General features: G+C 42.3%; 1 protein-coding gene across 1 annotated transcript in view; it reads right to left on the bottom strand.

Annotated features, from left to right (window-relative positions):
• The window catches only part of thsd7ab (thrombospondin, type I, domain containing 7Ab), a 136490-nt gene that overhangs the window by 39087 nt on the left and 72184 nt on the right, over window positions 1–25219 (bottom strand). Inside the window, exons 6-13 of the mRNA XM_084050754.1 lie at window positions 20690–20845; window positions 19419–19622; window positions 15650–15844; window positions 11725–11881; window positions 11285–11395; window positions 2190–2305; window positions 830–965; window positions 64–167 (exon numbers count right to left, since the gene is read on the bottom strand). Of these exons, the coding sequence (XP_083906880.1) occupies window positions 64–167; window positions 830–965; window positions 2190–2305; window positions 11285–11395; window positions 11725–11881; window positions 15650–15844; window positions 19419–19622; window positions 20690–20845 (1179 nt within the window). The remainder of the gene's footprint in view (window positions 1–63; window positions 168–829; window positions 966–2189; window positions 2306–11284; window positions 11396–11724; window positions 11882–15649; window positions 15845–19418; window positions 19623–20689; window positions 20846–25219) is intronic.

Here is a 25219-nt window from a genome sequence, read left to right as displayed (position 1 = left end):
GTAATGAATAACAATTTCACTCAGCATGATGCAGAGAAGGAATCTTGGGAAAGGCAGAAAAACCTCTTGTTTGAAGTCCTGATCCACAGGTCTCCTGAGCTCCGAGACGATCCTGCCTGAGAAACCATGGAACCAGTTGGCACTTTCTCCATTTGTGGGTCTTCCACCTGGAATAAATGAGGACATTACAGTCACAGCGAGCTAGCATACCATGCTGTCTGACTGCACCTAATGAGCGAGTTACAGTAAATGTAGAATCTACAAGCCATTATGTCTTGCAACTGTCTCCTTGCATTACATCAGACGTTCTGTTGTCCCTGAACCCTACAGTATGATATACTGTTCTACCAATACCATATACTGTAAGTTGTCACTTACCAATGCCTAGGGTTACCTTTTTCTACTTATCTCATGACAGGAAATAATATTAGGTCATGGCATTCTGTATTTCTTCTGAACATGTTTTTGAAACTGAAAGCCTTAATTATCTTCGTTATTTATAATTGTATTCTGATGATATAATTAATTAATAGTGGTTACAGTTGCAAGGACAAATGCTATATATAGCATATATATATATATATATATATATATATATATATATATATATATATATACACGCACGCACACACGCACGCACACGCACACACACACACACACACACACACACACACACACACACACACACACACACACACACACACACACACACACACACACAGTATATCTATAGTATATATATATATATATATATATAGTTTTGAAAAGAGCAAACACAAGAATGAACGAGAAAGAAATAGCTGCAAGGTGTCAGCTTTCAGCTTTTTACCTGAAACCTGGGCAGACTTTGGCTGGCTCACAGTCCTTCTCCTCCTCTAGCATGTCAGGACAGTCCTGGCCTCCATTGGAGGGCAGCTGGATGACGAGACGGTTTCTTGACTGCTTTTGCTTCACAATGTTACCAGCTGCATTGACACAGGTTACCACTGAATTACAATCCATTGAATTACAATGACTGTGGTCTGTGGGAAACTGATGAGAGACACTTTAACCACATAAACCCAAGCTTCCTTATTCTCTGCATGTCATAATAGGTATAAACTGTAGGCTAACATTCTGCGAAAATAGCCGATCTGCAAGCTTTTCAGCTAAGAGATTCGTCATAGAGGGGGGAACAGGAGGGGGGCCAAGTACGTACATACCCCTGGGCGAACCTGGTCAATGACGTATATAGGGTTTAAGTGGTTAAAAGTGATGACTGAAGCTCTTCTGCTAATTCTCATCTCAGTCTCCATCAGTCTCTGAAAACACTATGGCCAAATGTAATGTGAGGGCTGGGCTAATCAAGCTTTGCACTAATTACAGGGGTTACGCAACAAACCGGGAAGAGCTAGAGCTATATAGATAGTTAACTCAAATGTTAATGAATAAATTAATCTCTGTAACGTCTGCTTTAAAGTGCTTAAGTGAGTGGGCACAAGGTTAAGATATCCAAAACACTGTAATTGAAATGTAAAGCACAACCATCGTGTGTGAGAAAAAGGCAAATATGTATATGATGCAGTGTCATATTAGAAGGGCATCACAATATAAACTATTTCACACCATAAATCAATTTAATGTATTCACCGGTGTTTGCCGTCTTGGGCTATGGCCATGTCTGATAAAGGTGACCTCATCCAAAAGCTGCACGAAATAACAACAAGACGATGCATTCCGTGGCAGTCGTTTGGTTGTAGCCAACAGGAAGTCGGTATACCGAACACACTAAAAAAGTCACTCCAAAGGTTGTCCTACATGCCAATCTGTCAAATTAATGATCTGTAACCAGATGTGAGCTGAGGGATACGAGCAGACTGGAGACTTTAGAGGGTTGTTAACATGGCTGCCACAGCACAGTCTACAGTAGCTTCCACCTCAGTGTTATATCCAAGAGAGTTCATTTTCACTTGCTTCTTCCAACAGTCTAATATTTCACTGGGCCACAGTCCCAGCAGCCGCTGTGTAAGGTAATTGATTTATGAAATGCCGTGATTGGATAAGCACCTCCTTTTGTAATGCAAATCTTTCGGCTTTAGCTTTTTTTCGCATGGTTTTTCGTTTTCCTTCATAGGACTTGGAAAACAGCAGCTCGTACCTTACATTATTCATTTCATATCACTGCACTGGTGAAGTGCATTGCATCATACCTGCATCGCATGAGATAGGGCAGGGTGTCCAATCACTGAATGGGGTCACAATGCAGTCCTTCTTACAGGGCATTCGACAGGGTCTCACCGTCCCTGGACGAGGACCATCTGGGCACCTAGGCCGCAAACACACACACGCGGGCGCACACGCACACACACACACACACACACACACACACACACACACACACACACACACACACACACACACACACACACACACACACACACACACAGAGTGAGTGCTGGAAACTTTGACACAAGAACACAAAACAGAAGCAGAGGGCTGAGGTATATCTCAAATGAGTCATCCTATAGGACAAAAGCCAGAACTCTGTTGATTCACAGTGATAGATTCTTGGCTATATGGAATTTGCTCCGTTCCTTTTATAACACTGTACTAATTATGACAAAAACTAATCAAAGGCCCTGTGTAACACTATTGGCTAATTTATAGTTTATCGTACAGGCGTGTCCCGTGCCGAAAATAGCTGATCTACGCATTGCAGTGTGATGCCTTGTGAAATTGTCGTTCGGTTATTTTCGGTGTGGGACAAGATGTCATATAACTAACCTGGGAAACAAACTGGAATATTTATACACATGATGGACAATCTAGGAAAACAGAAACTGATGCAAAACATAGTATCAGCACAATGGCTGGTCTGTGCCATTGGGTTGGCTATTACTGCGCTATATGAGAAGAACTGGCGATATTAATTATAGACAATACATATACATGGCCGAAAAAAGCTTCAGCAGATACATATTAGTGTGGGTTTACATTCATTCTTCTGCAGTGAGGAATCTGTAACACAGGGAGTTCCTCAAGGGTAAAAAGCAGCAGAGCGGCAGACAGGGCTTTGTTTTATCTGGGTTCGGCTGCGACTGGGCGATAATCTTTTTGATGGCTCTGGATAGAGGGTCATACAGAGGTTTCTCTCGAACAAGGGTTGCGGTTAATCTTCACTCATATGAGTACCTCGGGTCCCCTGTTAATACCTCGCAAATGGATAAAGATAAATGGGACGACAAAGTCCCACTGAAACACGTCTTGTTATCTGATCTCTGGAACACCACTGTAGCTTGCTCCCAGGCCCCTAAACTAACATTGCAGCTCAGTTTCCTCATCCTATGGTTGACACACAGATGATCTGGGTCAGGTTTAATGTTGCGGGGGATGAATGAGGGGGTGGGGGGGGGGGCTGCATTCGTTAGCATGCCGTTGTCTGGTGCTTGAGTGGTAACGGAGCCTTACAGGCAAAATGTAATAATGCAACAACGAAACAAGGAGAGATTTATTTTTAATACCAATTGACAGAGCTAAATCCCTCTACAGCAGAACAAATCCTCTGGAGTGTTAATGCATGGGAATGAATGGAACTGTATACCCAAGCAAAACAACTGCAGGAGATGCAGTAGTGGAACATGCAGATAAACGACTGACATAATATGGGTCAGGAACTATGTCAAACGCAATATGCAAATAGATGGAAAGACAAACCTGCTCAAAAACATAACACATTTTTATCCAGAAACACCTGCAATTCAGTGCAAGACTTGGGTTACACTTGGGTCTTTTAAAGTTACTAATCTTCTTAATAATATAATTCTATTTTAATTCTCACCCATGTCAAGTTTAAATGTCTTTTAGCTTTCGCTCTCTTTTTCTATCCTTTATGTTTTATCACTGTAACTAATTTATATTACTTCACTGCAGTGTTTTATCAATGTGCAAATGAATAAACTAACGTGTTGTGTCACTTCCAGCCAGTGTCATCATCTCATAATGATTTTTAAATGCCATGATTTGCAACGAGGCAAGGGGATACACAGCACATTACCGGGAGTTTGTCCCATAGCACACCATTAAGACGTGCAGCCAGGCTAATGCTCTTGTTGTAGTTGTGATTATTAGCACTTTGAGTAATCTTTCCACTCAAACAGAGAGCGTCTCCTTTCAAACCCCAATGGTTCTAATCAGCCCCCCGCCCACAGGAGTGGCCCAATTCTCTCACAACTTGCTACACAAATCCCTCATGAAAAACTATATAATCTCCTACATTTCATTTTCCACCTTCACATGTGTCTCCTTCTCTAATAATCAAAAAGTGCTATATATTTCATCTCGCAATCTACTTCCGGATGGTTCGTATTGCACCTTCTCTTGCCACATCGGTCACGGGAAAGAAATAAGCACTGCCGTGGTCTATGGAAACGACGAGCCCAAAAGTGCACCCAAATAAGCCCACAATCGCTTATACAAACAGTCAGACCTGGCAACGCAGCCTACGCCAATCATGCGTGAGAGATCTACAAGCTATGGGGCAGAGACGCCACCGTATCTTAGCAACAACTACAGCGCTCACTCTCATTGGTCGTGTCACGCTAAGAGCAGTCTCCAGACAATGGCATCTCAGAGAGCTTGCTGTAGTGTTTATATATCTATGGCTGTAGCCATCACAGTCTAGCCTGGGTGCCAGCCTGCTTCGCTGCGTTCGGCGGACTTTTTTTCTCTCTCCAGAGAGAAAAAAAAATCCGCCGAACGTAGCGAAGCAGGCTGGCACCCAGGCTAATCACAGTCAGTCGCAGCGACGACGGACAGGGCGCTGTGATAGCTGCCATGTCGCTAACGCTAACGTGGTTGTCATGCCTGCAGCGGCTGTGCAATCACTTTGTCAACAATGCACGTTCGTGTGGTGAATGTCAATATTGCTGCTCAGTTAGTCCATTGTAGATGGTGTATGTTTGTGTGTGTCTTCTGGAGAACTATGTAGCTCCACAGCAACTACAGTAACTAATGTAATGGCAGGACCGCCCCGTGCTACGCATGTTAGGCTGCATTATGGTCATGTAGTAAATTCAGATAATTTCGCTCAGATTAGAGCAGTGTTTATCAACCCTTTCAGGCCGCCCCCCCCCCCCCCCCCAAATAAACGTACTTGATCTGGGGACCCCCCCATTCTGTTTGACTCCGTTTCACAAGTAAATATTGTGAAAATAGCCGAAATACAAGTTCGCAACGCCTCACGTTGAGAGGCTTTGTAAGCTTGTAGATCGGCTATTTTCTACATTCTTGCCTCTTTCTTAGATTATTTGACAATGTGGCCCATGTTTTTATAGTATAGTTTGTTGACTACTTTTGTTGCAGAAATGGTCATTTCCTTTACTTTCGTTTTTTTATTGTCTCCGCCAGGCCGAAAGGCATGGCGCAAGACTATGTTTCACCCCCTGTCCGTCCGTCTGTGATAGCTAATCTCTCACATCGTTGACTTGATCGCAGCGAAACTGTGCACACACACTCCCTGGATGCCAATTCAGAACCTCTGCCCTATTTCTTTCACATGGCCCTGTTACAGTGCCACCAGGAGGCCGCTTTTTGCTAAACACATTTTCTCACAGTACTCCTACATATTTTGCCCAAACATCACGCAAATCGGTACACAGTATCTCCACAGTCATTAAAAAAAAAGGCTCTTTCAGATTTTTCATATTCCATCCTGATTGGCTAAAATGGCTTCCAAAGTCTGCAGGACTGCTCCGTTTGGACCAAAATGCCTCACATTATGAACACAGCATGCACTTTCCGTGCAACTTTGCACCCACATTCCCACTATGCCGAGGAAGAAATTCCACTTGAGATTTCTCTAATCAGCCTCATGGTGGCGCTATAACAGCCCGATGTGGAGAGTCAGTGAGAGCTGGATAAACGAGGTAAAATGTGTCAAAAGGAGTCTGTACGGCTGTCGATACATGAACACATGACGTCGGTCGGAGAGGAGATATTGTGTCTTTTGGACAAACAGCAGCGTGGTGCTGATGTTTGTTGTGTGAAGCAGCTTAATGTCAGAGTGTTTGTGTTGGAGCGCCTCAGTGCGGCTGCAGAGTTCATGTGCAACCTCTTCCAGAGAGAGACAGAGACACTAGAAACTCTGCTGGAGAAAAAAAAACACTGCTGGGCATTGACTTTCATATGGACATTGATCTACACACTGCAGGTATATCTGCTACACACACAACATCAAACTAAACACTACAGGTATGATGCAGCGTTTGCATTCCAGCCAGCATGCCAGCGTAGTTCCCATATGGTTTCAAGGTGGCCTAAACCATATGGACCCCATGTCAGCAATGTCAGCGGCATCCACTTCAGTCCCAACTGCGATGCCCATGCAGGCTATAAGTAGCTTCTACCTGGCCCTTAGGTGGGCCCCAACTAGCCATGTTTATGTGGGACCAAGGCGGGTCCTAACTGGGTTTGCCCATGCAGGCTTTAACTGGGTTCTACCTGGGCCCTAGGTGTACCCTAACCAACCAGAGTGCAGTGCCCATCGCTCCAATTGTTGTGACGTCAGGGCTCTCAATACTGCACATTGGTGGAGGAGGAGGGGCCGCAGGGCGACCGCACACATCGCTGAACCAATGGTAGCCCACGGATGTTTCCTCTGGGGATTTACAATCTGCCCCTCTATGCCACATATCATCCGCACTACAGGGTCTTCACTGACCGAGCCACGGCCCCACTGGCCCTCATGACGCTACGCCACTTATATGAGTTGCCAAGTGGCCGCGGGCGCTACGTGGGCGTGGCCGTGGGCTAGACGCGAGCCCCCGCGTAGCGGGGGCGAGCTTCTAGTCTGTTCAATGAGAGGCTGTTGTTGAGCAGATGGTTCAGCAAATGAGAGCCAACAACAATTGTAGGAGAGCACTGATGTCCCCAAATAACCCCAAAAAGAACACAAGGTGTGGTGGGGAAAAATAAGGAGTACAGTAATTAATTAATGTAATTAAAGTTAGAGACAACAAGAGCATCACATTGAATCTACTGTAGCATTAAATTGAGGTGGTTCTTCACAGGCTTTCCAGTGGTTTCTCTGTCTCACAGGGCTTTCAACTATCTATCACTGTCATACACCGTAGGCAAACAAAGCACTAATTAGAACACATGGAGGATAATTGACTTGGTTTCATGCAGTACACAGCAAAAATCCTCAGTGTTAATGTAAATAGACCTCCTATATTCTCAGGCCGCTAGTTTGAGGGTGGTAATCTGGTGGTCTTGGTGTGCAACTATTGAGTGCTCGCCACTGGCTCCCAGCTGCTGCTCGAATCCAATTCAGAACACTAGTGATGACCTTTAAGTGACCATGGGCATGGCATCCCCCTATCTGCAGGATACGATCCAGCCCTACACCCCTTGCCACATACTTCAATCAGTAAACAGTGCACAGGACGTCTGTCCCACGCATCCCCATGACAGCCTGGACAATGGTCCAAGCGACCTTGACACTTCTCCCTCCTGGCTCCCAAACCATGCAATGACCTGTCCCCCTCAGTCAGGACTGCAGACTCAGTCCTGAGTTTCCGCCGCAGTCTCAAAACTTACATTTTCAGACTTATGTTTTCAGACTCCAAATCATCCTGTAGCACTCCTTATTTCTTTACAGTATTTGTTGCCTATTTAGATAGATGCCAGTCATGTTATCCAGATGTATGTTGCCTACTAGTTGATTATTTTGATGCCTAAAGTGATACCACTTTATTCAGTTACGCTGCTATGTGTCAAACATCCGAATCCATCAATTACACGGCAGGCAGAGACATCAAGAAAGTATGTTACTTACTGCCCTCAAACTAGAGTCCACAGATTCATAATAATAACCTAGAGAATCCTTTGTGTACAGCCAATGGCGAGCAGCATCACTTTGAATCATTTAATTATATTTTTCACACAGCCTCTGCAGCACTTACTGTATATAGTGACATACAGTACAAACACACATTAGGCACCATTCACAGTGCAGATTGTCTAAATCAATAAGGCAGCCTGCCGTTTCTTCTCACAGCACATCTCAATAGGATGATAGCAGCCCAGGCCTGAGGCACTGACACACTTTGTACTTTGTTGTGACTGTTTCTCTCGACTGGGCTTTGACAGCGAGTATTTGTGAGTACTCTATGTGTGAACGTGCGCGCGTGTGCGCGCATGCCTGTGTGCACTTGTGTGTAACTGTAACATGCACCCTGTGAGGTTCACGGCCTCTAGGGGATGAGGGGAAGACAGCTCAGATCTCTCTATGAAAGAGACAGGGCACATCTGCATTTTCTTCCAGGGTCCCCCAGGTGCACTGATCAAGCCCACCTGCTATTCCTGATTGGTCCAGACACAGAGGGCAGAATTGGATAGTGTGACGTAATTTATCAGGCTGAGTGTGAGCATCTCTGCTATTTGCTGTGCAAGACTGGGCGGGCCGGTAGGCGAACAAGTGACTTTCTGATTACCAGATGGCCTTTTGTTCTGTGATATAAAAGTATATCAAAACTATAACGGGTGTGAGTTTTTGTCCTTTGACAACATTTTTTAAATGTTTTCTTTTAAAGGTAGGGTAAGTGATTTGCAATTATTCAAATCATTGCAAAATGGGTCATGTTCTGATAGTGCTTGTTACTATAGCGTGTCCTGTCCATATAAGGAGTCTCCACGTCTCTCCAGCTCTTTATAAAACAGAAAATGCTTTTTCGTTTCAGTTTCAGTTTCATTTCCAATTTTATCCAATCAGGATAGAGAACTCAATCAGGATATAGATTAAACAAGAGAAATTGGAAGTGATGACACTAAGAAATGAGCAGACAAAATTGGAACTGGAACACTATAAAAATGAAGCTTAAAAATGGGTACTTTCTCCTGATTGGCTGAGATTTTGACACCTACCAGAAAATGTATTTTCTGTTTATTAAAGAGCTGGAGAGACGGGGAGACTCCTGTTACTGAACAAACACTCTATAGCAATGATTACTATGAGAATATAGTGCTTAAACCTTTTAACAAAATACTTTTTGTTTTAACCCAAAAATATCACTTACCCTACCTTTAACTTGAAATGCTAATTGGACTATGCTAAAGAACATGGGTGGAGCTCAGGGCGAACCGGCATGAAGTGCAGTCAACGGCAGTGGTATGTGAATGACAGACTATTGATATTTTCAGGGGAGAAGGGCAGAGTACCCATGGCACAATGGGTTAATACAGTATAGGACATAGCAGTGTCGGCCATTTTGTGGTTCCTCAGATAGAAAGCCCATTCATTTTTGCCATAGAGATTTCCGAAAATATTTACATGAATTATTTTAAGCCTGGAAGCAAGCCATCCAGGCTCCTGGTAAATCATGATCATAAAACATTTGATGCTGTGTCAAAAAATATTTGAAAAACGCAAAAAAAAGGGTATTTATTAAATATAATATATGATATAATTAAATATTCAAATATTTTTGGTTCCCTTCCCCTATTCGCATGTACAGTACTATGTCTGTGACTGGTTCTATGAGAAGTGTTTCTCACTGTAAGCCTGGTTTATAAGCTCCAAGTAAACACAGACTGTGGACATAATACAGCTGACCCAAAGAGGCCTCTGTGCAGACATCCACCTTCCAGCGTCATTTTCTATGTCTGTGCATACCTGTCCATGAGAAATGCGGTCTATTAAATATGTTTTGAATGCTCTACTTTGACTACACTAAAGCGATGGTTCTCAAATATTTTCATTTCAAGGACCCCCAAATTGATATGAAAAATACAATAAGACTTTGAGTGTTTAAACTGTTCCTCATTTTGCTGGGGACCCCCTGGAATCTCCTCAAGGACCCCTGCGGATCCCTGGATCCCACTGAGAACCAGTGTACGATGAAAAGCTTTCAAGGATGTCTGGTGATGAGCCAAACAGAACCTGGCAGTATGTCTAATAGTCTAGTTCTAGTTCGCCAATCAGTAAATCTTTTATGAAGGAGAAATACAGTATGGACGTTATGCCTTCAATATTTTCCATGTGTCAATGCACACAACGATTTTGTTGGATACAAGCATTTAACTATTGTCACATGTGGGTTACAATATATAAACTACACATGACTACATCAAAAAATACAATGTATTATTTTCTCATTAAAAATCAGTACAAAACCATTTAAAATTAGGAATTCTACATTCATTCTTCCTCAATAAGTTTTCACATAGTAAAGCAAAACTGAGCTGAGCGTAGCCTACAGATACATTTCAGAGGTGCAGTATACCATGTGGTGGTCTTCATTGCTAACCACAAACACCTAGTGAATTAATTGCCTTAAAGTATCAAACCCATCTAATTACTGTCATTATCATCAATGAGGAATTAAGAGGACCCACAATGACAGGGTTAATTAGTGTGTTGGGGACTGAGTGATTATTTATATATTTATGGCCGCCTGCAGAGGAAAGATAGCAACTGGGAGTTAACTTCACACAGATTGTACTCAGCTTACTTACTTTACACAGTCAAATCCTCGGTACTATTTTAACTCAGAGAGTTAACTTCATATAGTGTGTGTACTCAGCTTACTTACTTTACACAGCCAAATCCTCTGTACTATTTTAACTCAGAGAGTTAACTTCACATAGAGTGTACTCAGCTTACTTTACACAGTCAAATCCTTAGTACGATTTGAATTCAGAGTGTACAAATGGTACCAAACTTTCCTCTTCTCCTTGTTTCTCTCTCTTACTATACTTTCTGTCTCACAGTCACCTCTCTCTCTCTCTCTCTCTCTCTCTCTCTGCCTCACGCTCATTTGTCAGCATGCAGGTCAATCTAAGCGTGGACGTTGTCTTTAACATCTTAATGAAGAAGCAACAAAGGAACAGCACAAGAGTAAGATCAAACTCAAAAATATTTTCCAACACAAACCTTCTTTCTTATCATCACTTTATCTCCCAATGCTCTCGCTCTCTCTCTCTCTCTCTCTCTCTCTCTCTCTCTCTCTCTCTCTCTCTCTCTCTCTCTCTCTCTCTCTCTCTCTCTCTCTCTCTCTCTCTCTCTCTCTCTCTCTCTCTCTCTCTCTCTCTCTCTCTCTCTCTCTCTCTCTCTCTCTCTCTCTCTCTCTCTCTCTCTCTCTCTCTCTCTCTCTCTCTCTCTCTCTCTCTCTCTCCTGACTCACACTGCGGCAAAAATTGCCGATCTACAAGCTCACCTGGCGTTGTGATGTGCTATTTCCGTCGCGGGACGTCGTCGTATAACAGATACATTACAACATGCAGGCAGTACAAAACAAAAATGTCTTACTTCTTGGGTGGCACTTGTCCCACGTTGATCCGGACACAAATCACCTTACGGGTCTGCATGCCCATGGAACAAGGAGGAGCCTGGCCATCCATGCTGTCCCCAGCAGTAGGGCTGTCACAATCATAAAAGTTTACTTGATGATTAATTGTCATACAAATAATTGCAATTAATGATTTAATTGTGGGTTTGACATCAAACATCGTAATATAATAATTTATAGGCTTCATAAACAACTTGCACACGACTGACAATGATTGGTACCAATACTCAAAATAAATAATGTACGATGGCCAAAATGTTTAATCATTTTATATTCAAAATGAGAATTAGTGGAAATGTTTATTCAACATGGAAACGATTATGACAATTATGCAAAATAATTGCGATTATCTCAAATAATGCACGATTAGGCGATTATGTAATAATTGTGACAGGCCTACCCAGCAGGGACGCTCATGGTGCTGTTAAGGGCTAAGGCTGTGGGGTCTTCGGTGCAGGGGCCCCAGGGCCCCGTCTGCCAGTGGTACACCGTGCAGGCGTGTTCATTACAGTTACGCACCTCCTGAAGAGCGCTGCTGTTAGGACACATGCCACCACCTGGGAACACAGTAGATACATTGACATGGTATATGTATTTATGTATGCGTTAATGCATGCACATATTTATGTACTGTATGTTTACATATCGTCGCTGTCGGGCAGAAAACAAAATTTCAGGAAATGGAAAAAGAAAAATAACCGGTGTTCCAATGGATGCAATGTAGTTATTATTTAGTCATAAGCTCTTGTCTGAACAAGTTACTGCATTCGTTTAACAACTCTGGCATTGGCCTCTATACAGTAGCAAGGGCCAGAGTTGACTGTTCTTTCTGAGGAGGCTCAGGTCCAGTCTAGTTAGTGCCTTATCTTTGACATTGGTGCCGGGGATACAATCAATCTGAACAGGAAGGCTGACTCCGTCGTTAGGGCTACACTGGACAGGGTGGAGGAGGTGGCACAGGTGCGTATAGCGAGGAAGCTGGATACTGGCCAACCACTCACACCCCCTCCAAATGGAGATTGTGGGGCAATTGAGCAGGAGGGGTAATGATGGATTAAATTATCCAAAGAGCAAGTTAAATAGACTTAGTCTGTCCTTTGTTAGCCTGGCATTGGACAGACTGATAACGTGGATTCATTCTCACATCAGTCGGGCCAATCAGTGACTGTGTTTCAAAATCATTTTCTGATTTCTCATACTCGCTCCCTATGGGCCGAAGTCCAGACTGATACGGGGGAGGAACGTGAAAGTGAATCAACGTTATCAGTCTGGCCAATGCCAGGCTAGTCCTTTGTACCTGTAGCCATGAAGATTTACAACGAGGCACACAATGGCTACTCTGCTCGCTTAATAGACACATTTTTGACAACCCTGGAGTAACACCAGCACAATACTGTACGGACACTCTGACAGTCTGCATGGAGGCTGTAGTAGTGTATAATCACCTGTGTATATTCAGTAGCAACACTGTAGTGTGCGGTTACTGTATTGTTTATACAGCTGACTCTGCAATGATAACGGTGTATTTCTGTGATGTTGTAACAACATTTGATTGCATGTATTTTTGTGCGCGTATCTTTTTGCTTACTTTGCATTAGCCTAGGGCGGGATTCTGTAATTTGTGATTTTTGTTTTGTTTATTCTTCCTGTGACTGTATCTCACAGTATTTCTCTCACTCTGTATCAGTACCTTATACTGTCTGTGCTGCCTCTGGTGCCTGAATTTCCGCAGTAGAATCAATAAATATCTATCTAATAATTTTCATTGGTTAAATATTTATAAAACCCACAGACAGACGTAAACAAAATTCTAAAATAACAAAAAACAAATAGCAGATCTACAAGCTCGCAATGTGCCGCAATGCAGCACGCTGTGAGCTTGTAGATCGACTATTTCCCTACTTTTGTGCAACACTTGTATGACAAAGTAGGGCATTCATTCAAAGTTTTAAATATTTCGATAAAGTTTGTGCCCGGCAGCAATGATATATAGAGAGATAATATAGAGATATAGATGGATCTGTCTACAGCACACTGTACATAAACTTATGTCTATACACATATTACAATAGTATGTAATATACACACACTCTACAGTAGAGTCTACAGTATCTATCTATTTTGTACTACTGAAATACTGAAACACCAACTACCTAAACCCTCAGGTTTGGGTAGTTGGGTGAGGGTGTGTACTTTGAGGGTGTGTGTATTTTGTTCCATCAACAGTTGAGAATCTTGTCGAACATAAGGTAAACTTTACTGATCCCCGTAGGGAACTGCGACAGCTGGAGAGCAAAGAAAGCCTTTATTATAAGGATTTGAGCTTGAAAAACTGAGATGCTGTCAATTTGTAACAGTCTGTGGTGCCGTGAGAGGAGCTGAAAAGCTTGACGTTCACTTTGAGTTTCAAAGGCTTCCTCTCACTCGATGTCACAGGTCTGTCTCCATCTCTCTCTGCCTGCCTTGCCCTCAAACCCTCTTTCTCTCCTATAGCCGATCCTTTCTGCACTGTGGTGGCAGTCATTCAGTATGAGCTAGAGCCCTCTCTGTGTTTAGAGTAATTGCCCACCGTTACTGTGTATCGCCTTGTACAGTGATTGAGAGACAATGTGGGACGGTGAGTCCCACACACACACACACACACACACACACACACACACACACACACACACACACACACACACACACACACACACACACACACACACACACACACACACACACACACACACACACACACACAGTGTTTCCTCAAGTTGAGTGAAAGCCAGCTCAGTAATGAGCAGTGGCACTCATACAGTTGGGTCAGAGTAGTGTGCCAACTCAGACAAATCTCACCCTGATGGCAAATGACGTCCTTTTTGCTGACTGATCTACGCTAGCGTAGCTGACCAACAATGTGGTGGCTCTACAGTTAGCATGATGAAGCTCCACCATTGAGCTGCGGTTGCTACACTCACTAACCCAGAAACAAGCAGCGTGTTGGGCAGCAGAAAAAACATTTAGAGATAGGACAGAACATACAATAAGGATCTGTGAAAAAGTCAGCTGCCGTAATGTGACCACCAGGTGATACAAACCCCTGGTGGTCACATTAAAGCGCCAAAACTCTTATTTACATTTATTCATGTTTGCACAATATGCTACTTATTCGCAAATCCAACATCCAGAATGTATTGGATGATCTCAGAGGTGGATTCCACTTAGTATGCATCTTGAATTATGTCATTCAGGGCCCTGATGGCTTTGCACCAGATGGTAGCCTGAATTTACATTCTCAGAAAATAGTGATCACCAGGGACATATTCCTCGACGTTCAAAGACTCTCACATTTTTCAAAATAATCTCATGTTTATACTGCAACATGAGTTTTTGCACTGGTTATTAACGTTTTTTTTTCCACCCCACTTTGTCTCTTAACCAATACAATAATAACATTGGCGCAGACTAACAGTACAACTATGTTTAAAATGGCAACCACAATTCTACTATTACTCTACTATTCACCAGTTATCTAGTTTGTGAGTTCACGTTACATTTACCAAAAAGTTCTGGAAACTTTGGCACCCGGGAAAGACCTTTGGAAAACATGGATATTGGATATGTTAATGTTATGGCTTCAAGATACTGTATATGAAAATGCATAATCACAGAATAATCACCAAGAACATCTACCATAGTTAACAGTATTTTTCACATGGACCATAAGACTGGTGCTGACTCTAATACTTGGTTGAGTTTGTTCTGATCCAATTATAATTTACCCTATGGCTGTTATGATAATGCTCTGTTTTTAACACAACTCAAGAGATAAGCAATTAATTTTACTTTTGCTATACGTAGACGTATCGCTAGGGGCTACACACAGCCACAAGCTACAACTAATCACAAACGTTACCCTCCATCACTGTGATCCATGCCACTACCATCGCCGTTACTATGAGGAATCCAAATGCATCCAGATAAGACGGAAGAAAATGTTTCGCATTGCGACACAAAGAGACAGACAGACAAAAACACAGACATACAGAGAAAGGGCAGTCATATTATGCAGACAAAAGGATCTTCGAGGCAGATAAGCGATGAGTGTCAGGGCAGAGAAGACGTATACATACATTCAGGCAGACAAATAATCACTGGGACAGATAAGCAGAATGTTTCTGATAAGCACAGGCACACCGTGCAGACAAGTGTGAAATCCAAACAGTTGATGAGTGACAGCAAAGGACGACTTGAAAGGCCATGACTAAGCTGATACTGAGGCCTAATTTACATCTGTTTCCCTGTGCGATGGCACCAAAGTCAGATCACCAGTGGGCACTCACCTTCCCCGGCGTTGTAGGCCAGAATGGAACGAGTCCTCATCTGCTTTCCCTCGATGGTCTTGCTGGAGCATGTTTGCGAGCATGTGGACCAGGGGGTCCAGTCACTCAGGACACAGTCCCGAGAGCAGGGAACGTCACAGGGTACAAGCTCTGGAGATGGGCTGGACGCACACAGGCCTCTCTCCACCATCTCTCCTGGTACAGTAGAAACAAAGAATGATTTTTTATTACGGGTACATCTATTATGTAAATAATGGAGACAGTGACTTGGAACTTGTTGCATATCAAAGACCGTACCAAAGACAGACTGATTTAACAACTTAACCCTAGCGTCCCTATTCTGGCACAATGCAGATGTATATTCATTAGGGCAGCATTCAATTTAATTGGTTCTCACGCCTGTCCAATCAGTAAGAGTGGGAGGCGGGGTGGGTGGGAGGCATCACATCTGCACTCATAATAGGCAAACATTCTGCAAAAATAGCACATACAAGCTCACAACACGTCACAAACTCACAGTGTGTGATGCGTTGTGAGCTTGTACTGTAGATCGGCTATTTTCGGCAAAGAGATTTGGTGTAGAGGAGGAGGAAAAAATAGCAGGTCAAGAAGGCCAGACCCCTGGGTGACCCTCAGTCAACGAAGTATAGGGTTTACCTGTTTTTTAAAATTATCTTAAAAAGGTGGCACTGCTATTATGCCTGACATCAGATATTCCTGCTTGATTTAGGCAAAGCCTAGAGATCCAAGTCATTTAACTTTTTCATATTGACCTGGCAATTGATTCAATCTTTGCGATTGAGTAGTAGAGTAGTCTGAGAGATGTTTTTTTTCCATCAGTGTATTTGTAGAATTTACATAACAATGCACTTTTAACTCTAAACTATCTCAATCAGCCATGTACATGGAAAGAGAATTCACTTGGGATTCCCATATTTTACACTTTAGGCCATTTATTATTCATGAACTCCCAGCATTGCCCTTAAGTGGATTATATTAACCCATATATCCTCCATCTTTGTTCTTAACCGCTCTGCACTCTGTGATGAACCAAACAATTTTCTAAGCACTCCATATGCATGGAGGAAATTCATTCCAAGGTTGATGTCACAATTTCAGGAGACAGGAGAGAAGCTTCAAAGCTTCAATGGGCCCGGATTTGCATTAAGATGTCAATTTGACGAATATGTAGTAAACCAATCATGACGTAAGTTGTGCCGTCACGGAAATACAAAGTGACAAGGAACACCGCCGGCTCTCAGACTGTTAATGTTAAATGAAAAATGTGAATGAACAGAACACCCACTACTGTATGTAGGGGGAAAACCTTCATGTTCCTCAATGAGTCCAAAGAAGAAGCAGCGCCCCATCTACTGGGCAGCCAGTCAGCATGAGGAATATCAATAACCAAGTTCAATGACATTTGTATCGACCTCCATCTGCTGTGCAGGGGACCATCTGTGTGGCCTTTTATTTTTGTTTTTTTCATGATACTCGAAGGAAATATATGGCTGACACCAGGGTAAGAAATCTCTGGAGCAAAATGTAGAGTGAAGATTCAAGCAAAACAAATCAATTTTCATCAGACAAGAGAGTCAAGGTGGAGGGAGGAGGGATCAATCAACCAAAGTGAGGGTAGGGGGGAATGGAGTAACAGCGCAGAGTTTCGGTTGGAACTGCAGTACAGCGGATGATTCCACTCAACCAACATCAGTGAATGTCAGCCGCTGATGTATTATATGCCGTCTGATCTGTAGTCTAGTCATGTTTAGCACTCTATTTGGAGCTACGTGAGAAAATCTGCAGCATTGGATCAAATAGTGAAGATTTATGAAGTGCATTTGGAATGGAGTTGAGTCCCACTGCAACAGCGTGTTCTATTTTATTTTCTTTAACGCTGACCAAATTGCATGCAATATACAACACGCTAGGTGGGAAAGGGACTGCGTAAAGAAATCAATGGAAGTACTAGCTTATTTTGTCTGTAGCCTGAAGGCTATTAGAAAAAAGCCAAGGTGCATCTGAGAGCATCTCTGCACCAGCACACCTTAAACGAAATATGTTCAGCAATAAAAGTAGCAGTAAAGATCAGGAACAGCAGAGGGCATGGGGGGCACTGAGACCCAGGGCCACAGAAAGTGGATTTGATTGAGTGTGAGTACGACTTAATTGTGCATGCAGAGAAGAGGAGTGGAATAAGAGGAGAAAGCGAGGGGACAGAGTAAGAGTGAAAGAGAGAGTAATATGTGGCAATGCCGAATTAAACGAGCATGAAAGCAGGGGTTTAAAAGACTAGGGGAGGGATACGGAGTGAGTGGGAGTGACTGTAGGGAACACCTTACAAAGTTGATAAATGGTTCATGTTGGCTAAGCGGAACTCAAGCCATCTTTTATATAATTCGGTACTAGCATATTGTACACTTGAATGGCATGGTTACTTCTAGAATTGCCAAACCTAGAGCACGAGTAGTTAAGAATATGAACTTGAGGCTTTAAATCAAATCAGAAATCCGAACAGCTGCAAATATTATTTCCATAAGACAAGAGAAACAAAAAACTCCATGAATTTGTTGCAGTTTGATGTAATACTTCAACTATAACTAGTCCATACCCGGTAATGTGCGCAGTCAAAAGTATTTGCAGACTTGGGGTTATACACAGTAGCCTATATAAAATAAAATGTACTCAAAAATCCCATACCCGTCCGGGGATATGAGTACCCAAAGAATGTGCAGTGTGGGTTATGCGCTATGCACAGAGAGTATATCAGGGATGGAAAGTGACTTTGTACTTGGTACCTGCAACACACACACACAAGCACCCGCGTCCCGTCGCCACAGAGAACACACACAAACACCCGCTCATAAACACACATGCACGCACATGCGCACGTCCCGTCGCCACGGCGCAGAGCCACAGAGAACACACACAAACACCCGCAGTTCCAACACACATGCACGCGCGACCCGTCGCGAACACACACACACACACACGCACACAGGTTGGGGGGCTGTAACCATGACGACAGTCCCATCGGCCGAGGCGAACTCAGAATGTCCGTTGTTTACAGCAAAACGCAAATGAACATCTTAAACTGTGACGAAGACAAAAAGGGTCTTTCTCACGGTGTGCATATGCTAATGATCAATGGCGATGTGCAAGTGCAGAGCAATTGCTTAAAGGACAACTTTGTTTTTTTACAACCAATGTTTATGTTTTAGATTGTAATTAAAGTAAATAAAAGATGAGTGTTAAAAAATTTAAATTTACTGCTTTCTATAGTTTTAGCAATTTTCACAATCTTTTTTTACAGTGTTTTCACAGTGGGCGGGGGCATTCTGTCCGGTGGCTAAATATGTATTTTTTTAACACATTAACCTGGCGTTTTCTTTATTATTATTTACAGTAGCTCTTCTAGCCCCCAATAACTCACATCTGGCCATCTCAGACAGCCGGACCTTTTTTATTGTGTAAAAAAGGCATATTTAGCCACCGGACAGAATGCCCCCGCCCACTGTAAAAAATATTGCAAAAAATGCTAAAAATATAGAAAGCAGTAAATGAAAAAAAAATTACACTCATCATTTATTTACTTTAATTACAAGCTAAAATATAAACCTTGGTTGTAAAAAACCAAAGTTGTCCTTTAAGCCACTGAGGAAAACCAAGGAGAACTGACTGACTGACATTTCTAAAATGATATGTAGGATGTAGGATAAGTACAGTCAAATTCTACAAATACAATTCTGCCATGTTGCTTCCATCTCACCGTTGCTGTTGACACACTGGACCTCTGGCATCTGTGTCCCAAGGCCACAAGACTTCTCGTCATCAGGGAGACACTGAGCCAGACTGACCACTCGCCAATAATAACAACTGGGGTCATCACACGGGACTGCCTCCACCAGGTGGGGACAGTTTCCTGGCCCTCCTGTTGGCTTGTTGGTGACCTGCCTTCTCCGCAGTCTGAAGCCTGGGGCACAGAGGAACATTTTGTGAGTGTGAACCATGACATAACCCATTGGATTGTGGGATCCCATTTTGAACTTCAAGCACAGCATTTTGACAGTTGTCATCTTGGTTTTGACTGCATGGAGACATCTGGTATTTTTGCAGCCAGAACTTTGCTGGTGCAATACCTTGAACTGTAGGTTGTACAATACAAATGTTATGCAACTCCCTATATAGGCCCCTGCCCATTTCTGACTAACTAGATTCTAAGCTATTTAGCATTTTCTTTAAAAAAATAAAAGTTCACAAAAGTCGCTACACATTATCTACCATTTTTTTATGTTCAATATCTGTTGGCTTCCATATTTGAGGTACACTAGGGTACTATTTTACAAAAAACGAATGTTATTATTTAATATTTTATATTTTACATTACTTTATTATGTTATATTTACTGTTCAGCGCTTTGTACACATTGAAAAGTGCAATATAAATACATGTATTTTTAATATTATTGGTCAGCAGCTGTATAACCCTTGAATGGCCCTTGGGAAGATAGCAGCTTAACTTGAAAGGGTGATCAAAAGCCAGTTTCTCATCATCTTTGTGAATAATTTAGGCTATGGGTATGTCATAAACATATATATCACCCGGCCTTCTTCTTTGCCTGCATCAAACCAAAGTTAATCTACATACTGTACATACTAATCTATATTTATTACAGAATTCTTTGATGATGTTTTAAGTGAAAACTACATCCGGATACCATGTCATAAAAACAAAAGACATGCAACTTCAGGATGTCTTCTACCATTAACCACTTAAACCCCAGCATCCGGGGCGGCAGTGGCTCAGGGGTAGAGTGGCCGGCAGACGCGTTGTGAGCTTGTCGATCGTCTATTTTCAGCGAAAGCTGTCCCCACAATAACAATAAGGACACAAGTATTGAGCCCTGAGGGACTACGTTTACCAATATGGGGTTTAAGTGGTTAATAAAGTATGGGCAAAGGCAGAAAACATAAAAAAGCTCAACAGTAACATTCATTCATTTGAACAATCAAGTAAGCAATTAGCACAATATCTTAGTACCTTTCTTCCCAGCTTGGTCATCGCAGTTTTCAAAAGTGCACGGTCCCCAGGCCCGCCATGGGGACACCTCGCACTCAGTGGGACAGGGGATATGGCACAACTGGGACCTGTTGGGGACGAGGCCTTCACAAAGTTTGTTTTCCACTGGACGGGAAGCTAGTGGGGGGAAAAGTGAACGCAGAATACACTTACAAAATAGACAAACTGTATGGCTTTGTTCAAGTCAATGCTTGGGGCTCTATTCCCTGGTTTCCATGGACTAATTGTGTTTCCCTTTTCCAAGTTGTCTCTCTTTGATCATTATACGCCTTTCATTTGAGAAATGTTTACAATGAAATGGAAACATTATTAATAGTTATTGTTTTAATTCTTACAGGCCCTTATTCCCAGCATAAAGTCCCCGAAGAGAGACGATGCAAACACGGAATTGTTGCCTGTGAAGTGCTGCCATGCCCCTCTCGAACTTTTCTTTGTTTTGTTCATCAACCTCCCTTGTTAGCATGTCACAATGATAAATTAGTAATGATTATCCAATGCAGCATCCCACTATCACATAAAACAGTGCAGAACTGACTCTCCACAGAGCCATGACTAAGAACACATGGATGCTACAGCAAAGGTGTGAGAAACCAGTGACAATATCTGAGCTCATGCATATTCTATGAGGTGTAATTTGGTGCCAAGTTTACCACGCTGCACAGTTTTGCATTTAGAAAGTGTTATCTGTGATTCCTGTGGTACATGCTTCTACAGTACGTTCCCACAAGGAGACAAACAAGGTGAGATGCTATCTTTGATTAAGTGAAGACAACAGTGAAGCAAGTGTTTCTAGATGTTAAAACACACATTGATTAATGACGTCGATAAAAAAAGAGTCTCCAATAGTAAGTGTCTGTGTGCTTGCAAATTTATGCACCCGTGCCTGCATGTGCACTTGGGTGGGCAGTGGTTTCGAACAACGTGTCACTTCAAAGCTGGCTTATCTCCCTGCACCTTGTTTGCTGGTTGTCCTGGTTGATAAGAGTGGGTCCAGCAGATGTTGTCTACCCCTGGGGCTGCACCAGCTAACTGACACTTCTAAACCCTCAGTTTATTGACAGGGACACACATACTGTATGAAACGCACGAAAACACAGCAGGCTTTCGTCCATCGTTTTAATTATAGGCCAAAATAATTTGACATTTTTCAAGAAAAATCCATAGTGATCATCTTTTAAGAGTATGTGGCAAGTGTTTTATAATAGTGTATATATCTCATTTTGGAAAGAAACACACACAATCCTCATACACAGAAACTGAAACGTCCCCGTGGGTATGATCCAACGATTGCATCAGCTATTGCAAGATATTCCCAATTCCACATACCTCATACTCCCCGTCTCAGACAGGAAATTTCCCCATATAGATTGAGATTCCCCACACAGCTCTCATCCTAATCTACCCATCACCCAACAGCTCCACCAACACCTGTTCAGTTGGCTATAAAGTGCCATTTCAATCTGACCCTGTTGAGGTGTTATTAAAAGATGGATAAGTTCCATCTGCTACCTATTCATCCACCTGCCGTTCAGTAGTTTACATTCACAATGTGAAATCCTAAGAGTGATATCCCATATGAAAAAGGGGGGGAAAAGAAAGGTTTTCCTATATACAAATACAAACACGGTTAAAGAAGGAATCACCTGCACTTGGAAATAATTGGCTAATGACTTTCAACAAACATTCTTTGAATGGATATACTGTAGGGCAACTTTAAATTATTAGCTCTCAGTGGTCTGGCACCTTCCTACCTCTATGACCTCCTGCCTATACGTTCCAAACCGCCCCCTCAGGTCTTCTAGTGCTGACCTCGAAGTGCTTTTTCTGTAAAGCACTTTGAGCTGCATTCATGTGATGAAAAGTGCTATATAAATAAAGTTGTATTATTATTATTATTATTATGCCCTTTACAGTAATATGGTCCACCCATGATACAGCTTTCTTCCCCTGCTCGTTATTTATACCCTCCCTACATGATCTTATGAGCTTATGTTCTCACTAAGTGAGGAGAACTGAATCATAATTCCAGTAGTGTAGAGTAAGAAGGCAAGAGGAGCTTTTGAAATGTAAAACGGCTAATTCTTCTTAAAAGTACATTTTATGTAACACAAACCGGGTCTGGTGAGCCTGTGGTAATCCACGTCCTGTCAAAATGGCTGGCGTGATAAAAGGGTCAGTACCAACAAAGAGAGGGGGGGGGGCACTGAGTGCCTACTGTTGTTCAGTACACTGTACAGTGTGTGAAAAATATCATGTGGCTCGGGGGTGGCACGGGGGTGGCTCAGGGACAGTGGCTCAGGGGTGGAGTGGCCGGGTAGAGTGAACTGGAAAATCGCAAGGTTCCCAGTTCGATCCCAGGCAGGGGCGCTCCCCTAGAGTTAGTGTCGAAGTGTCCTTGAGCAAGACGCTGAACCCCTAATTGCTCCCAATGAGCAGGTTGGTGCCTTGCATGGTTTCCTCCGCCATCGGTGTATGAATGTGTGTGTGAATGGGTTAATGGCACAATCAATGTAAATCGCTTTGGATAAAAGCGCTATATAAATGCACCATTTACCATTTACCATGTACTGTACTCGCATTTGAACCGTACTGTGGAAGTGTCTTAAGTAGATCCGCCTCTATATATAGTTGACTCCGATTCAGTTGAAGGCAATAATGAGCCGTTCAGGTAAAATGCCCAACAGCTATGGGGAGCCGATGATCCCAAAAGAATAGCCTACTTTTATCCAACATTTATCAAGTTATTTCACTGACCAAATTAAATTGAATTTATATTAACTTGAAAGTAAAGTGTCTGAAGAAGAGTTGTCATTGATGCTGTCACTGTAGTACTGTATGTTATGCCCATATATTCAGTGAAATTGTTTATTGAATTCATGTTGATGGCATACTTTATGTAAACTACATTCTGAATAGACAACATACATACATTTCATTTATACAGAACCAGCACAGGTTCTATTGGCCATATATTTAATGCCTTTGACTGTAGTTCAGAATGTGAAGGCACAGTAAATCTGATGTCTTGGATTGCTAGGGACTAAAGCGCAGCATTATTTTACTTGTGGAATATTTAAAGGACGACTTCACCCATTTTCAACCTATCATCATATAATTGGTCTTCACTAATGCTCATGACAAATTTCTAAAATCCTACTCACTCTGTGTCTCAGAGGAGGGCTGACTCGCCTACCAGTGACATCATCATTAGGAAGGTTTTATTTTTCAAACAAGATTTCACTTTTTATTTTATTGTTATTAATGCGAGAACAAGGGCTTCCATTATAGCACATTACGAAAGCCTGCAGTTTCTATTAGCTTCAATTTCCCATCGATGATGTCACTGGTAGGCAGGTTTCTGAACTGTCCACAGCCCTCCTCACAGACACAGACCAAGTAGACAAAAATGGTACCATGTTATCATGAGCATTAGTGAGGACCAATTACATGAAGATAGGTTTAAAATGGGTGAAGTCGTCCTTTAAATGAACGCGGTCATGAGGACTCCTACACCAACAATTAGGTGGAGACGAATTGGAGAGAGGCGTTGTCATGGAAATGGTCATTAACTAATAATAACCGCAAATACTGCTCTCATTCTCTTATGATTATTTTAATATTCAGCACGGATTCTAAAGAATCTCTCAGTACCTAAAAGAGACATTCGATGGTCTGTGTGAGAACGTAGTTTGCACCACTGAGCTTACAGTATGATAGTTGAGTTTAAATGAATGCCTCTGTAAAAGAACACCACAGAAATATTGTGTTTTTAAGTCACTTTGGGACACATTTTTGCATACTTTAAAGTCATGTCATTTCAATGTACTGAACAATAGACAGTACAAGCCTTCACCCACGGCCAAGGTCTGTTAACCACTTGAACTGTAACAGTACTGTTCTAGACCAGCTTCGTGGCCTTGTGGTTAGCGCGTCCGCCCTGAGACTGCGAGGTCTGGGGTTCAATACCCGGTCGAGTCAAAGCAAAGACTGTAAAAAACGGTGCCTCCCTGCTTGACACTCAGCAGGTTGGATTGGGGGGTAAGTCCCTGTGACATACTGAACTAGTGTCATGTCCAGAGGGTGTAATTGTACATCAAGCTGCCATTCGCTACGGAAACAGGGGATAGGTTCCTGACCTATTGGCCACATGCAGTGGTGTAAAGTAACTGAGTATGTTTACTCAAGTACTGTACTTAACATTTTGAGGTATTTTTTACTTTCTTCAGTATTTACCATTTTCAATGCTTTTACTTCTACTCCACTACATCTCAAGGAAAATATTGTACTTTTACTCCACTACAGTTATATGAAAACTTTAGTTACTAGTTACTTTGTAGATTTGGATTATTATGATAAAACACACTAACCACCGCCGTATATATATTTCGGCCATTTGAAAATAGCTGATCTAGCCACAATGTGTCACGATGCCACGCATTGTGAGCTTGTAGATTTGTATACATTTTTAACTTGTGAAATGGGACATTGCAC

Source organism: Gymnoscopelus microlampas, assembly GCF_963454915.1.
Source record: "Gymnoscopelus microlampas genome assembly, chromosome: 3".
Classification (NCBI taxonomy): Eukaryota; Metazoa; Chordata; class Actinopteri; order Myctophiformes; family Myctophidae; genus Gymnoscopelus; species Gymnoscopelus microlampas.
Note: the sequence above shows the minus strand (reverse complement) of the source record. Positions and strands in the feature narration are given on the sequence as shown.